Genomic DNA, 24,239 nt, shown 5'->3' with positions numbered 1-24,239 from the left:
AACAAGTAAAAGGAAGCATATAGCCACCAGTTTAGCATTATACAAATCATCAAATACTTGCCACAAGTATCAGTAAGGATGGGCCTCATTCATCAGTCTTTTAGGAAAAGCTTTGTAAAGCATGTAAAGGTTTTTTTCGTAGGACAAACTGAACTCAAAATTCCCACCAGATTTACAAAAGATTCGGTAACACTTATGTCTTCTTACGCCAATCACCTGTAAATTACCAAGCACATACACAGCACAGGTGATTTATATCGATTTTAGTGAGGCCTATAACACTATGTAAAAGTCAAATAGCTCACAAAGAGCTGAAAATGTCAAAATGAAAATGTTCAAAACTAAACATTGAATGATGTTCTAAATTTTCCAGTAATGCAGCTCAGCCACTGCAGAGCATCAGCTCCCATAGACACACACTAACCATTCCTACTTTTATACTGGTGCCATTACTTTTGTCCTACTTGAATGGCTAGTTGTATTTGTCTTTATGGGTTTGCATTCGATCGTCTTCTTTCAAATCATTCATATGAAATGAATGAATTTCACAAAATTTTCATTAAATTCGTGGGTGTAATTGACAAACAAAATAAGAGATTTAAACTAAACATACATAATCCATAAATAAAATCGCAGCTATACGATTTGAAGCCAGTCAATCAAGGTTCACACTGGAGAATCTCCCAATATAAAAATTTACACAAACTCAGGAGCTCACATAGAATATGAAAGTTTTTTTCCAAACTAACTGGATTTTCATGAATACCACATTTCTTACATGAATGCTCCTGAAAACAATTTACGATAACAATTTGCTTGTATTCAGTTAGCTAACTTTGGGCCAAGCTTCAAAACGACTGCCACTGGTATTTTTACCTTTGTAAAGTTTGTTGCTCTTGGACATTATTACAGATAACTGTAAGTGTGACATACAGTGAAAGAAACTATATCAGCAAATCAACAAAGACAAAGGTGTTTTAGGTGAGTGAGGAGAGTGATCAAACAATGCGAACTGATGGCTTACTTGTTAGCTTCATTAGCCTCATAGCTACAGTGAAAACTAAAGATGCAAACATGCCTTGCCTGATCAAATAAATCTGGAAAAAAAAAATCTAATTAATTAACCTCCTGGCAGAGGTAATGGAAAGGTGTATGTTTTGGAGATTCATGTTCATAGACTTCATATAAGCTGTACATGGACACGTAGCATGCGGCCACGTTTAGTAAGTGTGTTTTCTAGTGGTGAGCTGATGAGGTGTGTGTGTGTGTGTGTGTGTGTGTGTACACTGTGGCTGACTTGCTAAACAGCAGCTGAGAAGGTGACTGTGAGAATATGCACACACAGGGAGAGACGGCACCAGTGGTTGCTCGGAGGGTAAATATTTACCTGGCACACCTTGAGCAGATGTTGAGGGTGACTTTGGCCTGCGGTTCGGGGCAGTAGGAGCTGCGCCCTTGGCTGAACTTACTGCCAGAAGAAACCAGGCCAGTGACCCCCTCCATCCTCAGGTCATCCAGGTCCTCTGAAGAGAGACACAGACAAACAGAGAGAGACAGAGACACAAACAAAGCAACGGCTTTAGAATGGCTAAAATCCAAAGGAGACCAAAGCAGGCAGAGACGGAAAGGCAAATGTGTAGTCTGGGTAGTAAGTGTGTAAATTTCTAATTGGTATGTTTTTCACACGACTACAGCTTTAATAGCTGGAATGCACCAGGGAAGCTCTTCAGTTCGTGGAGATTTTAAACATCTGTGATTGTTTAATGTCTGATGGAAGAGTGCAATGGATAAGAGATGACAGATGTGTGTTTGCTCTATATGGATGGGAAAAACTTAACGTGATTCACAGATACACACACACATACACACACACACTCATATGCTGTTTATCCCAGAGGTGTACACAGATAACATTGTGGCCAGGAAGATCTAGAATGGAGACAGCGACAATATCCAGACCATAAGAAGACGAACAGGCGATGCTAAATTGCATTAGGTGTGAATGTGTGTTAACTTTCTAACTATTTAATTAAGCCATCATATCGGCTAGCGTATTAGGTTAGTAGGCTTGCTTTCTAGCTAACTGGGTCATGCCGGTTTTGTTTTTCTTTTCTGCGCAAATGAGATTATTTATGCCTTCTATAATAAGATGCATTTTAGATTTGTGATATCACCTTGCAGACTTGTGAGCATTTCAATACAATAAAAATTTATTAGCATTTGGTAGGAAACACTGGCTAGCTAAGCTAAGGCTTTTTTCTAAACACTCAATTGGTTAAACTCATTTCTATTTGCTTTCCTTTTTCCCCCAATGTAGGTATATCAAATTTTAGGCACTTGAGATACTTAGAAAGGTAAAATAGATTAGGAGTATTTAAAACTTACTTATTCCGGTCAAAAGCCGCAACGCAAATGTCGTTCTTAGTTAAATCAATGCCATAAATCTCTCCACTAGATGAGAATTAGCTAGAAATAAAACAAAACAAAAGAAAAAAAAAACAGACACACAATATAGAAACACATTTCCAAATGAAAACTAACTACCTGTCAGTTAACAGTATTATATTTTTCACTTTTGTAACAGCAAAACTTGCTAACTAGCTGTTAGTTAGACAGCTTGCTAACTAGCTTCAACTTTAGCTTGCTAACTAGCTGTAAGTTAGATAGCTTGCTTACTAGCTTCAACTTTAGCTTGCTAACTATCTGTAAGTTATATAGCTTGCTAACTATCTTCAACTTTAGCTTGCTAACTAGCTGCTAATTACATAGCTATTTAAAGCTAGCTTTGCTGGTTTAGATAATGTATTTTGCAGACTAGCTGATAGTTAGATAGCTATATATCAGTATATCTAGATATCTATAGCTGGTCACAGTTAGCTAGTTTCAAAACACTAACTAATTTTATATTTAAGCCAAAAAGGTTAGTGTGTGAGGCAAACAGAAAAATATAGACTGTGCACAATATGCTAGAAGAGAGCTAGAGTCTTTTTAAAGGGTTTCTGCCTGAAACAACCTCTAATGTACCTTCCTCTAGAGGAACAAACTAATGAAACATATGATGTATTTTTACCAAATACGTTGCTCAACAAGAGAAGTCTAGCTAAACATAGTATTTCCAGCACAATACTGTAATAATATAAGGCAATTAATACGCCATAAATTTCCAGAAATCAGGCTATACTATAATAAAGACTATTCCATGTTCCCGCTTGACATGGGACGTGTTTTTATAGTGTGTCACTGTCATCTGTTCTGCAAACTGTCAACAGGTGCTGAGTGCTGAGTTTACAGAGCAGAGCTTTGGCAGCGATCACACACGCTGGAACAGGACAGAAGGAGCCTCCTGCTTCTTTTCACCGTACAGCTGCTCTCGTGTTGCGCCACGATCCCACATGCACAGGGCCGTGTTAGACCTAGAAGTTCAGCCAGATCGCTTGATCGCGTAGAGCTGAATGTGTGTTTCTGCTTTGGAGGCTGACGAGGGCAGTTCTGGTAGCCTTATGAGAATTTGACGTGTGCTAAAGAGCACGGTGTACGTATAAACAGCAGGACAACACAGAGGAAGCTGTTCCTGGAAGTTCAACTCATAATGAGAATATTTTGAATATCCGTGATTGTTTGAAGTACGATGGAAGCGTGCGTTGGATAAGAGATGGCAGATGTGTGTTGTGTGAGAGAGTTTTTGCTCTTCAACTAACACACACACACATATTTCCAGACTCCTGCAGACCTCTCCTAATGCAAGTAGCACTGTGATGGCTTTTATCTCAGTGGTGTACGGTTGAGAAGATGACAGTACAGCCAGGACGATCAGTGTACTGCCAGTACCAAGAGAACATTCAGTCATGCTGGCTTATTTTCTTTTTTTTTCTTCTTCTTCTTTTTTTTTTTATTTTTAAAGCTGCAAAACATTTATTCACAGACAGTTGGCAGCTTAACTTCTGGAATCAAAAGGACACTTAACTTCTGTAAATGATGTTGCATTTATATAGATTTGAAGGTTAATGACTTTATCATTTTATTCTACCATATAGGGAATAAACATGCATTATACTCCCTACACTATAAACTCCAGAATTACTGGCAGCCATCAAGACAAACATTAATTCATACTCAGTAAACGCTTAATCCTGTTCATTGTTTCCTATCCCAGGTACACTGCGTGCAACTGGATGCGAGTACATCCACAATGGGCCACCAGTTCATCACAGGCTACCACACACACACATTCACACACTCATTCACATCTACGGGCAATTTAGAGTCAGCCCAACGGCATGTTTTTGAGAAGTAAGAGGAAACTAGAGAACCTGGAGAAAACCCAGGCAAAAAGTCATGGTTGCCTGTACCATGAGGTTAAGACCTGACCATAGACGGATCTTTCAACAAAATAATGACAAAGATCAAGACAGAAATTGTTGTGGGACACAAAATCAGTGTTTTGCAGTGGCCGCAGTGTTTAGATTTGATCTCTGTGCTTTGAAAAAGGACAGCAGTCCACAAATTAATTTATTTTTAAGAATATACGGAGCTTAAAATGTTCTGCATGGAGAAGAGTCCAAGATCCTAGACAATTCTCAGGCCTTATGATACTTAACAATAAGTGGTTTTGTGCTGCTCTCTACACATATAAATTATGGGAATGCCAATCATTTTGAAAACAGTTTTTTGCACTAATAACTGAAACCTTTCATAAGTTTTCATAAGGAAAAACTACTGTGTACACTGTCCTGTGTACACACTACAGGCAGTGCATATTACATATTCTTTTGTTCATTGAACTACAGTTATCACACCTTTTTTTGGTCATTAAGGATTTAACCATAAAAAATGACATCCATAATTACCTGTCTACAACCTCATATATGTCCCCTGGGGCAGTGATATTAAAACCTACTGCAGTGAGTCACATGCTGCTATTATGTTACACATAGACTGTGAGGGTAAACAGGGACGAATGCTTTCTAGCAGAAGAAAGCGTGACAAACAGCAGGGATTAAATGAAACATCCATGAGAAATTCGTCTCCACCCTCCCTTAACGCAGATCGGTTTAATTTGCAGAGGTGTCTGATACGAAATGGCTTATCGATGTCAATTAGGAATTTCGCAGTGTGTAAATCTGCACATACACTCCTACACGTCCGATCAGTGAAAGCTGTGATCCGTCGTAGCACGCTGTCAGGCTCGTGAATTTTCCCACGGGATGGACAGAGCCTGTGTGTGGGTACGTGGGTGAGACGGGTTCTAAAGAAGCCTGGCTCATGAAACACCAGTAAGTGTGGTGATATTAGATGTCTCATTCATCATCACGGTCCTCATCCCAGTGCCAGAGACAACATACACACTCACACACGCAAACTGAGAACTCTACACCACTGACCTTTGTGGGAAAATCTCTCTCACTTACTCTGGCTCTTCTGGCTCAAAGACAAAAACTAGAGTCATTAAGTACAGTCAGCACTGTCCAGCATTTTTTTTTTTTCACTCACAAGATTTTGAATTGGTTTTGAGCATCTAAATAAATAAATCAGGCATCTTGGGGCAGGGGCTCAAGAGAAATAAAAGATTACCATCTCCACTACTTATACCCTGAATTCACATCTAATCATCATTAATGACCAGGAATAACCATGAATAACCAATTCCCAATGTCCCAAACAACACTTTGAGCTTAGTAAACATCACATTTTCAGCCATCAGACCTCACATAAAGAAGACGTAGAAGTCAACTCAATGACAAAGTCCTTTCAAACATTTTTTGACCTTGCTGTGTCTTTGACCCTGTTTGTCTCGATTCCATAATCTACACAGTTCATTTTCTGTTAACAATGCTAAATCCAAATAAATCCTACAAACATTCAACTACTCATTCTTGAGATAATGGGCCTATGAGAATCTTGGACAGAAGTGAACTATTTTCCTATAAGAGCACATCCAGAAGGGTTTTATTCCTCTTATAGGCTACTACAACAATTTGCTAGTGATTATAATTTTTGATTTATTAAAAATGACATGTTTTACTTTTGTGGGACATCTGTGAAACAACTTAGTTCATGCTGACATTATATCAGAAACAGTCATTCCCTCACCAGCCCTTTTTTTTCCCCTCCCTTGAAGTTAATGAAATAAAAACAAAATGCAGCTTGTTGTGTTGTGAGAAACTGCAAAGTCCTCGGTTCTAAAGACTTTCTCCTGTCAGAAAAACGTAAAGTTACAGCTCTACAGGTACCTCGGGCTGTTACAAAGTGCTGACGCTGGAGACTCCTTCCAAAAAATGCTAAATACAAGCCATATTTAGTAAAGTGATACATTTAGTAAAACGTTAAATACAAGTCCCTGTGTAAGTTGGTACAACAGAAACAATAACGTATTAGAACGAGCTCATATTGCGTCTTTATTAATACGATTCATTTTCATTTATACTGATAATCAACTGTCCTAATACACTTTACTATATACAATACATCAACAAGCAGCAGTGCAGCGGATCCTCTTTGTCACGCTACCTCATAGCTGTGTTTATCTCGTCAATGAGTAATGCTAACATTAGGAAACGTTACTCTGCTTATAATGACTTGTAAAGAGTGTTTTTAATTCTCCAGATGAAACGTCCTGGGATCCTTTATGTAAAGAGCTCCTAGGCTTTTGTGCTCTTAAATGCTTTGAGGCACTCCAGAATAGGGAGCGGGGTTGTGGATGAGATAAATATATATAAGGAAAGCACAATTTAGGCAAGTTTTCTGCCAGTTTCAGTGGAATCAGCAGTACCTAAGGATCATAGTTAATTTTCCTGGCTTAGCGAAGTACTGTTTATTCTCTGTAAGTAAGGTGAGTAATTTTAGCCATGTTTCAACTGTAGTGAAGTTCTCATTGTGCAGCAAAGCCAGAAGACAGAAAAATTAAGTGACTGAAACACTAGGATAACACGACTGTCACGCTCTGTATGCTGTATTATACAGTTGCAGTTGTCTAGGCGACACACTATCAGTCATCAAAAACAAACAAAAACTGTCTTTGAGAAATGGATACACAACAAAAAAAAAGTCCATGTTGTCAGATCGGTTATCAGTATGGAGTGATAATCCCCTGTGGGACTGAATGATATCTCATACAGCTTCCTTTCTTCCCCAAAGAGAAAGAGAGAAGGTCTGTTTGTTTACCTACACTGTGCATATCTCTGCTTTAGTCCCACCACATTCCTGAGAACAGGAAAACTGCTACCTGCAAAACAACTATGCCGTGATAAGCAAGCATGGTCTTATCTGTATGGAACCGTGCGTGTGTGTGTGTGTGTGTGTGTGGCAGTGCCAATATGGCGTGTGTTGTCACTGGACGTATCAAGCAAAACACACTGCAGAGCTTCCAAACCGAGGTGGAAACTATTCGAGCCATGCTATCCTAACAAAGTCCAGAGTGATGAGGATGAATCCGGTCTGTAATGGCTCCCACACACTCCGGCCCGGGTGCAAAACTTTCCGGGCAAAAGACGTGCAAGTCAAGCAGCACTGAGCACACAGAGAGGTAAAATCATTATCAGTACTGTAAACGCTGAGAAAAGCCACGAGCTGATAGATCAAACAGACGTCTGATGAATGAATAAATAAACGAATGATGAATGTCCTACCCAGATCAGCTCCATAAGGCATTCATTATGCTATGTAACATGGGAACGCGGTGTGCTTCTGATCTCCATCAGGAATCAGTTCAACGTTTTGCTCGCAGTAATCCTCCCAAACTGACAGCTCTTACCTTGACCTCGTTCCTCTAGACGACACTTAGACCTGACACGCTCTCTCGCTCGCTCGTTCTCCGACGCACTCAGCATTTGGGTTTCATTAAGCCGAAAAAAGCACAGCTCTGTGGTCAGCCCTCATACACGCCGCTTTGATGTCAAGTGGGAAAAGACGGCATTTTGTTTGGCTTTGTAATAAAAACAATATTTCTATAATTAGGCCTCGGATTTGAGACGCAGGCTCCCCGCGAAAGTATGCGTCTCTCGCGCTCCAAAGCCTCACGCCTGCACCATGTGGGCTGTAAAAAAAAAAAAGAATGATTGAGATCAGATGCTTTGAGATCAGACAGACATGAAAGATGGAAGTGACAGGACTTGGGTACGACAAGAGCTAGACGTCTCCGTGGCACAGGCAATTAATGCACTTCAATGAGCAGACGCAATCAAAGGCTAGACAGCAAAACTGAGTGATTTTGATATTCCACACCATATGTCATTAATATAAAGTATACAGTGCAAAACACTTTTATCCACCTTGTCATCTTTCATTTATATTTTCTAAATGATTTTTTAAACAAAGTATAAAGTCAGTCCTCTCTTCTTTCCCTCTCTCACTCTCTCTTTCTCTCTCTCTCTTACAGATACAATATTGCCATCTTGTGGATATCATACTATCAACCAAGACACATCCATTACAGCTATTATATTAAAAAAAAAACAGCAAAGTTAGCATGACCACCTATTCAAACACCAGAGAGATTTATTAAGACAGAAATTCCTTCGTCATGACATCAAGCCAATATGATCTCCCTTTAGATAATAAATATGTCATGAGGTTTTCTGATTACACAATACCCACCTTGTAATGCCAATAACTCATTCACCAACCCTTCCATTTATTTGTCAATTACATCATTTCACATTTCAGTCTCTAATACCCGGGTGGTGGCTTTATGGCGTAATACTCTATAATTACCGGCACGCAAACATCTATTCTCATAAGACTAACTGACGTCTTGGCCTCATGGAGTAAAAATTGTCAAAGAAACAAATGTACTAACAAACATAACCAGAGATTTTTTTTTTTTAATTTCAGTTTGCTTTTTGACATCAGGGTTATTTTTCCAAAGTACAGGGAATTTTCCCAAAAAAATACTGCACATCCTTCCTGAAACATTAGAGGTTCTTTGGGTTGTCTCTCCTGAAGAACCCTAAAGAAAAGGTTCCAGGAACAAACCATTTAGAAAGAACTGTTTCCAAACTGATTCATACATTATTTTTTATTAATTTTTTTTACATTTCTGAGATGCTCTTGAGGGCTTTTGAGCAAGGTGTGCTAAATTTAATAAGGAATAAAACACTTTATGGCCTAATGTTATAGGAAAATAATCAACAACAGCATGGTGTGATCAAGCTGACTTACTCCTACCACTAAGAAGTAGATTATTTCTCAATAACAGCATGTCCCGAAGTATTTTATTCCTCTTATACCACAGATCACCATTGACAATGATCACATTTTTCTATTTATTAAAAATGCTTTTTATCCATTTATAGTTACATAGTTACATTGTTGTGGAATATCCGTGAAAAAAGTTACTTCTTGTTATCGATTACGTTATAGCGTTATAGCAATGATAAACAGTTATTTCCTCACCATTCTCACTTTTTACTGTCTTGAAGTTAACAAGACAAACACACTGCAGCTTGTCATGTTACAGAGAAACCTCAAAGCACAAGCTCCTCTGTCCTGTAGACCTTCCTGTGTCGAAAAACTTAAAGTTACAGTTTTACTTCTAACTGTTATGGACTGCACACACTGGAGACTCCTTCCAAAAATGCTAAATAAACATCTCGTTACAGAAAACGTCACCATATCAACAATTACAAACGCTTTTTAAAATTGAATCATGTACAGTGTGTGCTATACAAGTCCTGTGAATGAGTTGTTACTTGAAGAAAACTAATCAATGCCTTCTAAGCAATCACAATCGAGAAACAGCGCTTTGGTATAATCTAGATAATGTAAGGGACTGTTCCATGTTAAGAACCTAAATTAGGTATTCAAAAACACGTTATGTGTTACCAGCCACCAGATTTACTATTGTTAAATAGACTAAAATTAATATTTTTGAAATTTGCTTAATTTGTGTCTTTGGTTTACAGTGTAGAAAGGCAGGAGTATCAAAAAGTACATTGTATCATCTATAAGGTATACAGAAAATGGTGTATGACCAGGATATTCAGCTATAATGCTTCTAAATCAGATTTAAATGGATTTCTCTGAGCGTCTGCACACTGTGTTCACTGCATGATGGAGAGTCAATATGAGAGATTCCTATATAATCTAAAATGTATTAGGATTTAATTAGCTATAAAACCAAAACCTGTACACTGCAGTAGTGAACATTTCTTGGCTCTTCTTCAGAGATACCACACAGTGAGGACTGTAATCCGTCTCAAACATGAGATTTCTCCCATTCCGTGGTATTTACCATGCAGCGGGGTTTATCCATCCCGGTTTCACCCTTATAAAGAGAAACAAGTGTTTCTGTGTAAGATGGCTCCAAAAAGTTCCCTGTCAGTGTTAATACCACATGTCTGAATTTTACAACTCAGTGTTAAACAGAGGCGCCATTCAGAGACTTTTTCCCACACACCCAAACACATACATACTGTATGCACACACAAAAAACACACACACACACAGATACAGACAGCTTCAGCTTCAGACAGCATACTGTCCAATGTAATCCTGTCTTTATCTCATTAATCTTTGGGTGGTTTCATGATTGCATGTTTATCCAGGGTCGATTTGCACTGTGAGTTTGGTCCATTTGTTTGAGTGTGAAAGCACTTTTCAAACCTGGGTGTAAGGAAATGAATTTTTGGTCCATCTGAACATGAGGCCGGAGGCTGTCAAATAATGTGATTGGTTACTTCATGCTTCAAGTTTTATACAAGCACACACAGAGCAATGTATTTTACAAAAAAAGTGATTTAAACTCATCAAAAGTTTTACAGCTTTGACCGAAAATATGAATTAAGTAAGGAATAAAACACTTCAGGGTTGCGGTTAGAGGAAAATAATCAGCTACTGTACATGCGAGTGAAAGTGGATGGATAGCACTTTCCTCTGAGTGTGTTACACCACCCCCCTGACGTTGCATGAGCAGCAGTTGGAAAAGAGGTGGGCAGCTGGCCTCATGTGTCTCCGAGGCATGTGCCTCATGTGCCTAGCTTTTGCTTTCCCTGGTTAGTAGTTTTTGTATGATAGGGAAGAGCTAGCTAGATGGTGGGAATTGGCCAGGACTAGATTAGGGAGAAAATCAGAGTAAAGTCCAAAAACAAATCCAAATAAAACAAAACAATAAGTAAATAATTAAATTAAAAAGCGTAATTACTGTTACCATCCCAAAGTTGATTATTTTCCTATAACAGCACATTTCCGACTCTTATAAAGTTTTAACACTGGAGACTCCTTCCGTAAAAGTTAAATACATATTTCATTGTATCAACAACTATGTTTTTTTTTTTGCTAAATAACATGGTTTTTTTAATATATTTTTTTTATTGTACAGCATCCACCATGTGTGTCCCTGTGAATGAGCTGTTACCATACAAATGATAACGTATTAGAGTGAAAGCATTATTATAAACTCAGAACTACCTTCAGGCCTGCTGCAATAGAAGAATAATCAACATCCTCTGACCAGTCGGATTTGAGACAGCACTGTGGTGTAACACAATCCTGCCATGACGACGCCTGGAGAACGGACACAGACCTGGGTACAGACTCAATTATTCTGCTTTATGTAAACACTCCGTAAGACCCCCAGGGTGAGAGATTCCCAGTCTGGTATCGCAAGCTTGGCCCTGACTTTGTCTCAATGAGGTCACGACAGCTGCAAAAAGAAAACAGCGACTCATTTCACCCCATCAGAAATATCCGCCTGGGTGGTCTCACTGCTCAAAGCTAAATTTCCCACAGACCAAAGCAGCATCGGTGTTGTTCGTAACACTCGCTATCAGTTTACTACAACTTTAAGTCATGCAACATTTGTCCAAAAGCATCACAGCTACGGAGGACAATGCTGTCTACTTTCCTCGCTGAAATATGGCAGCTAGCTTAAGCTGTCTAGATTAGGGGTGTAAATACGAATCTGTAAAATGAACCAATTAAAAAAAACCAGTGTGCGTTTTTATGTATCTGAGCATCTTTGTATCAGACAAGCTGTTATTTAAAATAGTTGTCAAATGAGTGAAAGTAGGTGTGGCCACTGTGTTAGTCCCAGTGAAGAAGGTGTGGCCTCTGTGTCAGTCCCAGTAAAGGAGGTGTGGCCTCTGTGTTAGTCCCAGTGAAGGAGGTGTGGCTTATGTGTTAGTCCCAGTGAAGGAGGTGTGGCTTATGTGTTAGTCCCAGTGAAGGAGACATGGCCTTTGTGTTAATCTCAATGAAGGAGGCGTGGCTTCTGTGTTAGTCCCAGTGAAGGAGGTGTGGCCTCTGTGTCAGTCCCAGTAAAGGAGGTGTGGCTTATGTGTTAGTCCCAGTGAAGGAGGTGTGGCCTCTGTGTTAGTCCCAGTGAAGGAGGTGTGGCCTCTGTGTCAGTCCCAGTAAAGGAGGTGTGGCTTATGTGTTAGTCCCAGTGAAGGAGGTGTGGCCTCTATGTTAGTCCCAGTGAAGGAGACATGGCCTTTGTGTTAATCTCAATGAAGGAGGTGTGGCTTCTGTGTTAGTCCCAGTGAAGGAGGTGTGGCCTCTGTGTTAGTCCCAGTGAAGGAGGTGTGGCCTCTGTGTCAGTCCCAGTAAAGGAGGTGTGGCTTATGTGTTAGTCCCAGTGAAGGAGACGTGGCCTCTGTGTTAGTCTCAATGAAGGAGGTGTGGCTGCTGTGTTAGTCCCAGTGAAGGAGGTGTGGCCTCTGTGTTAGTCCCAGTGAAGGAGGTGTGGCCTCTGTGTCAGTCCCAGTAAAGGAGGTGTGGCTTATGTGTTAGTCCCAGTGAAGGAGACGTGGCCTCTGTGTTAGTCTCAATGAAGGAGGTGTGGCTGCTGTGTTAGTCTCAGTGAAGGAGGTGTGACCTCTGTGTTAGTCCCAGTGAAGGAGGTGTGGCCTCTTTGTCAGTCCCAGTGAAGGAGGTGTGGCCACGGTGTTAGTTCCAGTGAAGGAGGTGCGGCCACTGTGTTAGTCCCAGTGAAGGAGGTGTGGCCTCTGTGTTAGTCCCAGTGAAGGAGACGTGGCCACTGTGTTAGTCCCAGTGAAGGAGGTGTGGCTTATGTGTTAGTCCCAGTGAAGGAGACGTGGCCACTGTGTTAGTCCCAGTGAAGGAGGTGCGACCACTGTCTTAGTCCCAGTGAAAGAGGTGTGGCCTCTGTGTTAGTCCCAGTGAAGGAGGTGTGGCCTCTGTGTTAGTCCCAGTGAAGGAGGTGCGGCCACTGTGTTAGTCTCAGTGAAGGAGGTGTGGAGACTGTGTTAGTTCCAGTGAAGGAGGTGTGGCCTCTGTGTTAGTTCCAGTGAAGGAGGTGCGGCCACTGTGTTAGTCTCAGTGAAGAAGGTGTGGCCACTGTGTTAGTCCCAGTGAAGGAGGTGTGGCCTCTGTGTTAGTTCCAGTGAAGGAGGTGTGGCCACTGTGTTAGTCCCAGTGAAGGAGGTGTGGCCTCTGTGTTAGTCCCAGTGAAGGAGGTGTGGCCTCTGTGTTAGTTCCAGTGAAGGAGGTGTGGCCTCTGTGTTAGTTCCAGTGAAGGAGGTGCGGCCACTGTGTTAGTCTCAGTGAAGGAGGTGTGGCCACTGTGTTAGTCCCAGTGAAGGAGGTGTGGCCTCTGTGTTAGTTCCAGTGAAGGAGGTGTGGCCACTGTGTTAGTCCCAGTGAAGGAGGTGCGGCCACTTTGTTAGTCTCAGTGAAGGAAGTGTGGCCACTGTGTTAGTCCCAGTGAAGGAGGTGTGGCCTCTGTGTTAGTCCCAGTGAAGGAGGTGTGGCTTCTGTGTTAGTCCCAGTGAAGGAGGTGTGGCCGCTGTGTTAGTTCCAGTCCGAGGGTGTGGCCTCTTTACCTGTCAGTTCCAGTGAAGGAGGTGGGGCCTCTGTGCCGGTTGCTGTGAAGGAGGCGTGGCCTATGTGTTTTGCCAGTTCCTGTGAAGGAGGTGTGGCCTCTGTGTCAGCTGCTGTGAAGGAGGAGTGGCCTCTGTGTCTGTCAGTTCCACTTAAGCAGCCGGGCCTTTAATTAAATTTAAATAAAGCTGTTTGTAAAAGATCGTCTTAGAAAAACAAGTTCTGCATGGAAGGTTTTTCGCATCCAAAAATGGTTCTAATACCCTTTAAGAAGGCCATCTGAAGGGTTGTAGATTTACTTAAGAGTTCTATATTAAACCCTTTTCTCTAACTGAATCACAGTGTATTGCAGTATAAGGCCACAGGCATCATCTGTAATAAAATGATTACACAGCGTCATTTCACCGTAATGTAATCCATCTAACTTTCCCTGAGTCATAGTGCATTAATCATACAGTCTAAAAGAAAGAAGGGAAAAAGGAGAGCAGCTCTGTCAAGCTCTGAGATTAGCATAACAAATCTCACTTGGGTGAAGTTCATTTCAACTGAGCATTTAGCACAGCGCTAAGAGGTGTTACACACAATTACAACACAGCAAGCTGAGAGACAATGACACTGCATAAATTAGCCTTTACAGAGAGAAGAGAGGAGAAGAGAAGAGAAGAGAAGAGAGGAGAAGAGAAGAGAAACAAAAAGGAAAGAAAAGTAAGAGAAGAGAATGAGAACAAAATGAAAAAAGAACAAGGAGAAGAGAAAAGAAAAAAGTAAAGAAAAAAGAAAAGAAAAAATGAGAATGAGAATGAAAACGACCGGAGGATAAGAGGATAAGAGCGTAACAAATAAAGAAAAAAGAAGAAAAGAAAATAGAATAAAGAAAAGAAATAAAAAGAAAAGACAATAATGAAAAGAGAAGTGAAGAGAATGAGAAGAAAAAAAAATGAAAAAAGAAGGAGAATAGAAGAGAAGAGAAAAAAGAAAAATAAAGAGAATGAGAAGAGAACAAAAGCAAGAATGAAGAACATGAAAATACAACAAAAACAAAAAATGAGAAGAGAAAAGAAGAAAAGAAGACAAGACAAGGGAAGAAAAAAAGAAAATGAGATGAAATGAATGAAAATAAAAAAAAAGTAGAAGAGAAGAGGAAACGGAAACAAAAGAAGAGAGCGTGAAGAGCACAAAAATTAGAAAAGAACACGAAGAGAAGAGCTAAGAAAAAGAGAAAGAGGAGAGGAGGTAAGGGATTAGATTAGATTAGATTAGATCTCCACTCCTTCACATCTTTATCACATGTGTGTTTCTCTCCAAAGCAACAGCTGACAACGTTCTTCAACTACTTTGATTTTCAAATAATGAGGTGTGTTTTATAGAAAATGTTACGATGTATGTATCTGATTTTACTTCTTTCTCTCATCCTCACATGGTGACACTTAAAATTTGAAAGTCCGTGGTCAGGAGTCAAGAGAACAAAACTGGCTCTCTGGGTGGGAGGAGCGGTTCACTCTCTCTCACCTGTCAATCACAGTGACACGAGCCAATGGTGGGCATCTGTGAGCTCAGGTATGTGGAAGAGGGCAGATAGTTGTATGCTTAATTATGTTGATAAGAAAAGTAGTATCTTTTACTTATAACATGAAAAATTATGAAACATATAAAATATTATAAAATGACAAGACAGTGCAGTTCATATTCATGAAGATAGAGGAAAATCCTTATATGCTTTATTTTAGTCAGATTACGTCTTAAATCTAAACTCTCTTCTGAGAAACTGTTCCAGGAAAATGCGTGTAACCCTCGTAAGACTGTCATGCAGCAGTTTGTCCACCAGAGGGCAGACTAAGCACATAGTTACACACTTTACACACACTTTCACAAACTCCGAATGTACCAGCCTCTAGGAGGGTGTGTTCCTGATCAATCATCATAACTGTCTCTATTCTATTATTACTCTATTATCTCAAAACTATACTCTATAAATCTATTATTATTATTATTCAGTTATTATTATTGGTGCGTATTATTAGGTATGATGACTATTGTGTTTTGTTGCTACTCTCAAAAAAGAATGTGTTAATTAAAAACATTGTGTGTTCTAGATTTATGTTTACCCCATTTGTCAGAGACCATTTTTTTGACCTGACTTACGGAAGTGCTTTATAGTCAAAACATATCCGAAGAATTCTTAGTTCAGCTAGTGCATTAAGTGCATTAATACATAAATAAACGCGGATATAATTCGCATAGTCATTACAATTTTCTAAGAACATGTCTTAGGAACATTGGGCCTCATTTATCAATCTGGATATGGACAGATTTCTGCGTAAACTGTTCGTACTAGTGTTTACACAAGTAATTTGGCATTGATGAAAATCCGTAAATTCAGAAAAAGATTCGTAAATATACGCATAAGAAGATTAACTAATATAAACCTCGACTTGATCAACTTCAGATCATATAATTTGCATGGATTACTGTGCTTTTATAGCTGGAATATAGTGTCGAGGGTAAATTATATATTTTTATTACGTTTACAGCGTTTAGCAGATGAAACGTCCTTATCCAGAGCGACTTATAGAAGAGCTTTGGAGTCTCTATCAAAAACACATCCTCATGCTAGTTCACTAAATCAGGGACTAAGAGCATATCAGGAACATTTTGTGAAAACAAGTCATTTTATATTATTGGCATTAATTAAAAAAGAATACGAAAAATAATGAAAACGAGCCAAAACAGACCCACAAATTAAGACAAATAAAATGAATTGCTCAATTATGACTAAAGAAATGGCGGTGTATAAACGGAGGATGGGCCGGTCTGTCTGCGCATAGCTCTAAGACGAAAACAAACGCCTCAGCTGATGGAAGATTTAGCGCTCTCTTTTTATTATTATTGGCTTTTTATTATACACTGGCATATTAATATTTTTATTGGCATAGAAGTGAGTCAAAATAACTTCCACTTCTGTTTTTCAGGCTTTACCCTGATCGATCATTTCATGCTGCTGGCTGTTTGTGCACTTGGACTTTTATGGAGTTTTGTGGGCGTCACTAAATGCAAATCAGCTGTGCCGCGCACGCACCTGGTCATTTACGGGCGATTGCGATTCATCAACATACACACAAGTATGAAGAAAATCAACATTTCAGAAACTTTTGTAAATCCGTTATAAATTTTTAGTTCGGTTTGTTTAAACGCAAATATTTACACACAGCTTTACTACAAGGTTGATGAATGAGGCCCATTGTGTTTGCGTTTTTTTCAACAGAAAGTCATCAAGTCTGGCTAGTAACATAATTAGACAAAAGTCAACTTTTTTTTTGGACTAGAAATTCACCAGAAAATAAATCACAGCCGCCACTGAAGACCACATGTTACTTATGAAGATTAATATGCAAGTCATTCAGGGCGGATTTTTTCCCGTTTCTGTTCCGTTCAAGTTTTCTATTCCTTTCTTCCTTTCTGCACGGAAACAGATTGAAGTTTTGTCTATACACTACAGATATATCTTGAAAATCACTGGAGTATTCTTTTAAAAAGTGTTGAACTTTTAAAAATAAGCTTTTCTAAATGAAAGCTTTAATAAAGCCTCAGTCTCTCCTTCTCTCCCTCTCTCTCCTTCCCTCTCTCTCTCTCTCTCTCTCTCTCTCTGTCTTCTGTCCCTCGGTGACCAGCTTGGTTCAGCTGACAGAACGTTCAATATGAGTGATGAGGCTCGATCACAGAGAATCTGGAAAATGTGTCTGGGACTGCTCATCTCCAACACACACACACACTAGTTATTTTGTCTGCTACACAACTACACACAAAAAAACCCCAGTTAATTCTGTGTGCAGGATAAAATGTGCATTATTCTCCATCAAGACATGATCGTGCTTGGTATAAGCGGTACAGCAGTACAGTGGCAGTGAAAGCGAGACTGTGTGTGTGTGTGTGTGTGTGTGTGTGTATGTGTGTGTGTGTAATTGGACTCGAGACACTTTGCCTTCAGAGGATTACTCTCAGCGATAGGGACTGGGAGACTTTAATGAAAACCTGTAGCAAAGTCTTGTCCAATCAAAAAGTTAAAAGCTCAGAACAGGTTCGCACTGATAGAAAAGGTTACTGTAACGAAAAATCCTGCAAGTTCAAATCCTGGCAATGCCACAACCAATCCAAGAGAGCATAATTAGCCGTCTCTCCCCTGTCAGTCAGAGCAATGCTAACCAATCTTGTGAGCTGTGAGCTCATTAATTCAAGCACTTCTATTACTGATTTAACTCGCAATAAAATACTGCATTAAATATTGCATTAAATATTGCATTAAGGTGCTGAGTTACAGATCAGAAGGTCATGTGTTCAAATCCCAGCACTGCCATACTGCCATGATTGTGTCCTTGGGCAATACCCTTAACCTTCAGCTCAATTGTATCCTGCCTCTATTGTAAGTGACATTCTTTTTTAAAGCATCAGCCAAATGAGCAAATGTACTGGATTATGTGTTATTTTATACTATGTAAGATATTACAGTACTCTTCTGTAAATATGTTTCCAGTAAAATTTTACAGTAATGTCAATTTTTTACAGTGTACACTGTTTGGAAGAGGAGAAAAAAAAAACGTCATGATAAGATTTTACATAGATTTCTTTAAACGCATGAATTTTGCACGTTGATAGACTTGATTCTAAACATGACTTCCTAGTTAAAATACTTTCCTAGTTAATTAGACATGCTATTTGTTTATATTCGCAATACAAGCAGAGAGAAGGGGAACAGGGAGAGTCCATGGAGAAAGCAGAAAAGCAGATATCGCCAGAGTGATATCTGAATAGAGGAAAGCAGTACAGGCCAGAGAGATAACAAATGAAGAGACAGAGAGAGAGAGAGAGACAGAGAGAGAGCAACAGAGCAGAGAGAAAAGAGGGAGAGAGAGAGAACTGGCCACGAATCCCAGGCAGCAGTATCTTATGATTTATTGTTTGATTTAAGGGATAAGGACACAGGTAAAAATGTCACAGTACCCCCAGGATCAGTTTGTTTCACAGAAAAAAAGAGCACCTTTGTAGCCATTTTGAAACCCATTTTTTGTTTATTTGTTGGTTTTCTAGTTTTAAAGATCACCCCTGTGGGGTTTTTGGGAAAGTAACAGTAATTAATCAACTATAATGAACACCAGCTAGTGCTTTGCATGTTTGCATGTCACACTCATTAAGGGCTAAGCACCCCTAAAGGTCTGATCCTACATCTGTCCCTGCTCCAAAGCGTTCACCCTATCAGGGAATCTTACATCAGGATTTGTTAGCAACACTGGTCTCACACCTCTGGTGCAAATCTAAAGAAGCAAACGTTAGACGACAAACGCGGCTTGGCTGATCATTTGGATTTGACGTAGTGGGGACATGCAGACCCCTAATTACAATCATAAATCATTAGAAGGTAATTACTCTATCACATTTCTTATAAGACCATAAGCGGGTTATTCTTTAAAGAAGGATTTCAGCTTTCTTATTTGCTCCTATTCAGCTTCGCCTAGCTGTGCTGTAACTGACAAAGAACCAGAGTAATCCCATAATCTCCAGGTCCACACAGCAGGCATTCACTTGGGTACTGAAGCTCACACACACACACACACACACACACCTCTAGGCGACTGAGCTTCTTCAGTTTAACCCGTGTCTAATTTGCTGCTGTCCTCACAGACAGGAAGGTTCAAGGGGAAGTGAATAGTGTTGTCACTTTAGTGCCACTACTGATGTTGTATTCTTTCCAGGACAGTCCAAATTTCTGCTTTTTAGAGTCTTGGCCAGAAAGAAATTCACATAAATAGACTTCATGAATGGATTTAACAAAAACAAACACATTTTGCAACAGTTTTGTTTCACTTTTAGCTAGAGCACAGTCATGAACGTACCCCATAAGCAAATTTGTGTTCTCAATGGTACAAATGTAAATGAAGCCTCAAATCCTGGAGTCCAATTATGTCTTTTAAATGAGTTTTAAAGGTACTATGTGCATTTTTCTAGCTAATTAAACACAGACTGAAGACCAACCCCTGAGGATCTCACCAAACACACACACACACACACACACACACACACATGACATCTGGGAGCATGTCCTGATTTTGCAAAGTGACAGTCACAAACTTGATCTTTAGTTTTGTGTTGTGCTTTATGATCAGCTGTTGTGTTTTTTTTTTTTTCCATTTTTTTGTTTTGCACTCACGGGCCACCTAAAAAAAAACCATTTAGAATGTAGGCATATCTATTTTTTATAATGAGATATATGATGAGATGAGCTATAAGACTATTTTCTGAAATTTGAAGTTTGAAATTGCAAAAGCTATTCTGACTAAACAGCAGAGACGTGTGGCAGCTTCAGTCTGAAGTGATTGCATAAACAGAAATGAAAAAGAATGAGAATGAAAAACTGCGTTGCATTGTGTGTGTGTGTGTTCTCTTGTGATGGATGCACTCTGAAAAACGCTCTCTTCAGCTCAGAATCAGAATTCAATAGATGCTCGACAATCAGTGACGATACGAGCCTTGTAAACACACATGATTGAAGTGGACCACAACGTTTGAGTAAATGCATGTGTGTGTGTGTGTGTGAGAGAGAGAGAGAGAGAGAGAGAGTGTGTGTGATTGCTTTAAATTTGTTTATGTCTCTGTGAGACAGTGAGAAGGTGATGAAAGACAGACACAGTGCATGTAGTTTTGTTACCCAGAAGCTCCATGGCGTCGTCCTCGTCCTCCATCTCGTCCTCGGTGACGGACGGAGCCGAGCTGGCCATGGACTCAAACGAGTCCTGAGACAACATGGCCGCCAGGAGCTTCTTCCGGTGCTGCTGCTGCTGTTTCAGCCCTTTCGTCTTCACCTCCATCTTCAGACTGGAAACAAAAGGTAGAGACGTTAGTACACCTTTAGCGTTTCAGTTTGAGTCCTAATATACATTTAATTAATATACAGAACTTAATATACTTATTATTAATATATAATATACCGTATATTGCATGATCCCTTACATACTTCTCACTCAAAAATCATCTAGTATAGTATACATATAGTATGTGATTTGAGACGCGTAGTGCAAACGAGTTAAAAATGAAACAAGGATTCTTGTATTTCGTTATATTGATATTTTTAATAAGAGGCAGGCAGATATCTGTACTCTACACACAATATTAAATTTTCATATCACAATGAATGCCAAGCCTTAATCATGGTTATCATGACTATATTAAAACATTATTACACATTTAGTTATGCCTGTCTTTTTAAACTGAAAATGGAACATTAGCAGGCTGTGCATTCAGAGCACCGTGTAGCAAATGACACTTCAGAGTCACAGCTAAAATAAAAAAAATCACGACTAGTCTTTTCAATACAGTGTTACTAAAGCTAAGCTACAGAAAAGCATCACATGATAAAACAACGTTCAGTTAGGTCCTAAAATCAGTATCATAATGAAAATGTATGGCAAAACAAGTACAAAAAATGAATAATTTTAAAACTTTCACCTTCACAATTTAAAAAATGTTTAACTGGATGATGACATTACTTTAAAAAGCAAGTTTCACTTGTTTGGCTGGGTTCGGGATACAGTGACCACAATCCGGACGGACCTCTTGATGGCATCAACAAAATACTTTAGGTTTGGACGATCATTTAACTCAAGTCAGCACCCATGCCCATAAGAATCAAAATGAATTAATTGTCCTTACAGATCTGCAGTGTGTGATTAATGCCCAGCCTCCCACATCCAGAGTCAGAGAGGGTTATTTAACAGAAAATGTAACAGGAATAAAAACAGATGGTCAGTCATGAAGATGAAGATGAGAATTTTCTCATTTCTACTTGAAATTGTGGAAGGCGCAAAAATGACCTCCTCAACCAGCAGCTTGCGTTGTAGTCACAGCTAATTAGGTTGTTTAATCTAATCCTCCCAGATATTTAATAGAATCAGAAGCCTGCTTCAACCAATATCTCAAATTCAGGACAATTTTTTTCAATATTCTTAGCGGTAAATATGATTAAAATGGGCTGGGAAGATGGAATTGGATTCGGGGCAGAACTACATTATATATTCAGGCTGAATATTACTATGCTAATACTCATGCTAATATGCAGGGGAGTGAGGTCGGACAGATCATTTAGCATGATCATTTAGGTTCCACATTTTCCTTGGTTTTAGTTTTCCCCAGCTATGGAAGTGCATCAGCCAACTGATTTCCCCTAGGCTCTTCTGTTTTGCTGCATCAGCAGAGCTGACAATGCAATCCCAGTGCTCATAAACAGTCACATAAACACACCCACACCTGTCATAAAGGGTTCTGTTTGCTGAATAGAAGTAGTTCTATAAAGATAGTCTTACAGAAAGTTTGTGCCTGTTTTCAAGGGCAGTTAGGTTGCGTTCTGCACGGAAAACCGCTTGCGTGTTATGTTCAAAATGTTCAAAAAGGAAAAATCTGAAAGGCGTCTGATTACATTAGTCTATTCAATGTATTAAGCCTTGAACAATTAGTGATGACTGATTTTGCCAAAATCAAAACCAGGTCTTATTTCTCAGAGCTGTATTACCAGTGTTGCCAGATGCACGATTTTCACACAGAACTGGGAACTTTTGAAAATTGTCAGCTGATTTTTTTTTATTCATTCTCATAGATATACTTTAGTAGTGGTGTAATGATACACTCTGGTCAAGATTTGCTTCAATTCATGATACTGGGTTCACAAATCAATTTCATTTGATTCTCAGAATATTTTGAACAAAACTTGAAAGAAAAACTGCAAAGACTCATTTTTTAATTCTGAATGCAAACAATGTGCATTTTTGTCTGTATAAAACTAAATAAACAAAAAAAAATTGCTATAGACAGAAGTGTAATATTGTAAACAAAATGTACTACAGGTTCACCATCTTAAAAATAAATGAATAAATTCACAAATTCTCCCAAAAATTTGACAAAATTTTAACCAGAAATAGAGCTCCAAAGCTGGCTAAAATGCCCACCTTCTGTGACTTCTTTCTTTGGCAATGTAGACTGCAGCAGCGCAGGGCTGGTGTCGATTAAAAGCTACTGGCATGTCACAATGCACTATTTTTAAATATGTCAACTACAGTTATTGATATTGAGTAAATAATCAATACACACTCTATAGATTGTCCAGGTTAGATCTTTTTATCATGGTTCTTGGATGGTTCATCTATATCAGGGGTCATTTACTGGTAGATGCAAGCAAAGTGTTTCTGCAGGGCTAATAAATGTAGAAAACAGGGCTGATAAATGTTTCTAAACATGAGCCACTGTGGCCAATAACATTCTTTATCTGCTCATGGTAAAAAAAAAGAGTAGCTACACGGCAGTAGACTTTAGTTCAGAAAGGGAAGAGTTTTCATAGATTTTCATGGCTTTTTAAAATTTTATTTACCCCTTCTAGCCTGATTAGCAAACTGATGACATTGCTTGTTTAAATAGAAACAATGTTTACAGACAAATATGTTTATTCTCCTCGCATCAGATTCAAAATTGATGGCCGCTAGTCAAATGTGGTGTGCCACTAGAACATAGTGTACACTTGAGGTATGGGTTCCTCACAGTTCTGGCTGTTCTGGCAAGGTAGTCAGCTTCAGATAAGTTCACTGATGAAATTCACACCTGAGATGTCATGACATGATACTGGGCTGTAGACGTAAATTGGTGTGAAACCACCAGATCACCTCGATTTACCTGCTCCAGAACAGAAGCTAAAACTATCTGAGCTGTATGGGAAGCTTCGATACTCAAATACTTCAAGAAATTTACTCCAATGATGACAAAATACTGAATCACTATGTTATCCGTGATTGGTAGGAACTGAAATTTGTCTTATTTAATATGTAAACTAGCAAATTAGAGTGTTATTTGTTAACTGTCTTATTCAGCTGGTGCGCTAACCCAGGGCTTCACATTTTTCAAATTTTTTATGATTCCTGTGCTCACAAATCTGTCTTGAATCATCATCAGATTCTCACACACTTGTGTTTATTCAGGTGTGTTAGAGCACGGAGTCTTGAGAACTAGAATCAAGAACCACAGAGTTAGATGAATAAAAAACACTTGAAACATCCAATTACCACCAATTGGAGAAATTAACAGCATTGATATTCATTTCATTAACAGCATTAAGGCCCTATTTCGCTTCCTCTCAATCCAAAACATATTTTTAGTAAATGCTTTCATCCAAATGATTTATAAATGAGGTAGAATACTATCCTAATAAACTAATAAAGGAGCTGACAGTGATATCACTGCTGCAGGATATATAGTCAATTTTATTACTCAGATCCAAATCTTCTGCTTTGACAGTTCACATTTGATGCACTTCCACTATGAAATGACCTGCATGTGCACTTCTGAGATCGATAATACAAACAACAACAACAAAAAATCACAGTTATGAAACAATTGATTACTGCAGTAGTAATAAAAAAGAAGGAACCAGCAGT

General features: G+C 39.1%; 1 protein-coding gene across 1 annotated transcript in view; it reads right to left on the bottom strand.

The window, feature by feature from the left end:
* c22h8orf34 (chromosome 22 C8orf34 homolog) overlaps window positions 1–24,239 on the bottom strand; it is a 72,141-nt gene that overhangs the window by 33,983 nt on the left and 13,919 nt on the right. Inside the window, exons 6-7 of the mRNA XM_053228123.1 lie at window positions 20,474–20,640; window positions 1,388–1,523 (exon numbers count right to left, since the gene is read on the bottom strand). Of these exons, the coding sequence (XP_053084098.1) occupies window positions 1,388–1,523; window positions 20,474–20,640 (303 nt within the window). The remainder of the gene's footprint in view (window positions 1–1,387; window positions 1,524–20,473; window positions 20,641–24,239) is intronic.

This window comes from Pangasianodon hypophthalmus, chromosome 22 (assembly GCF_027358585.1).
Source record: "Pangasianodon hypophthalmus isolate fPanHyp1 chromosome 22, fPanHyp1.pri, whole genome shotgun sequence".
Taxonomy (NCBI): Eukaryota; Metazoa; Chordata; class Actinopteri; order Siluriformes; family Pangasiidae; genus Pangasianodon; species Pangasianodon hypophthalmus.
Note: the sequence above shows the minus strand (reverse complement) of the source record. Positions and strands in the feature narration are given on the sequence as shown.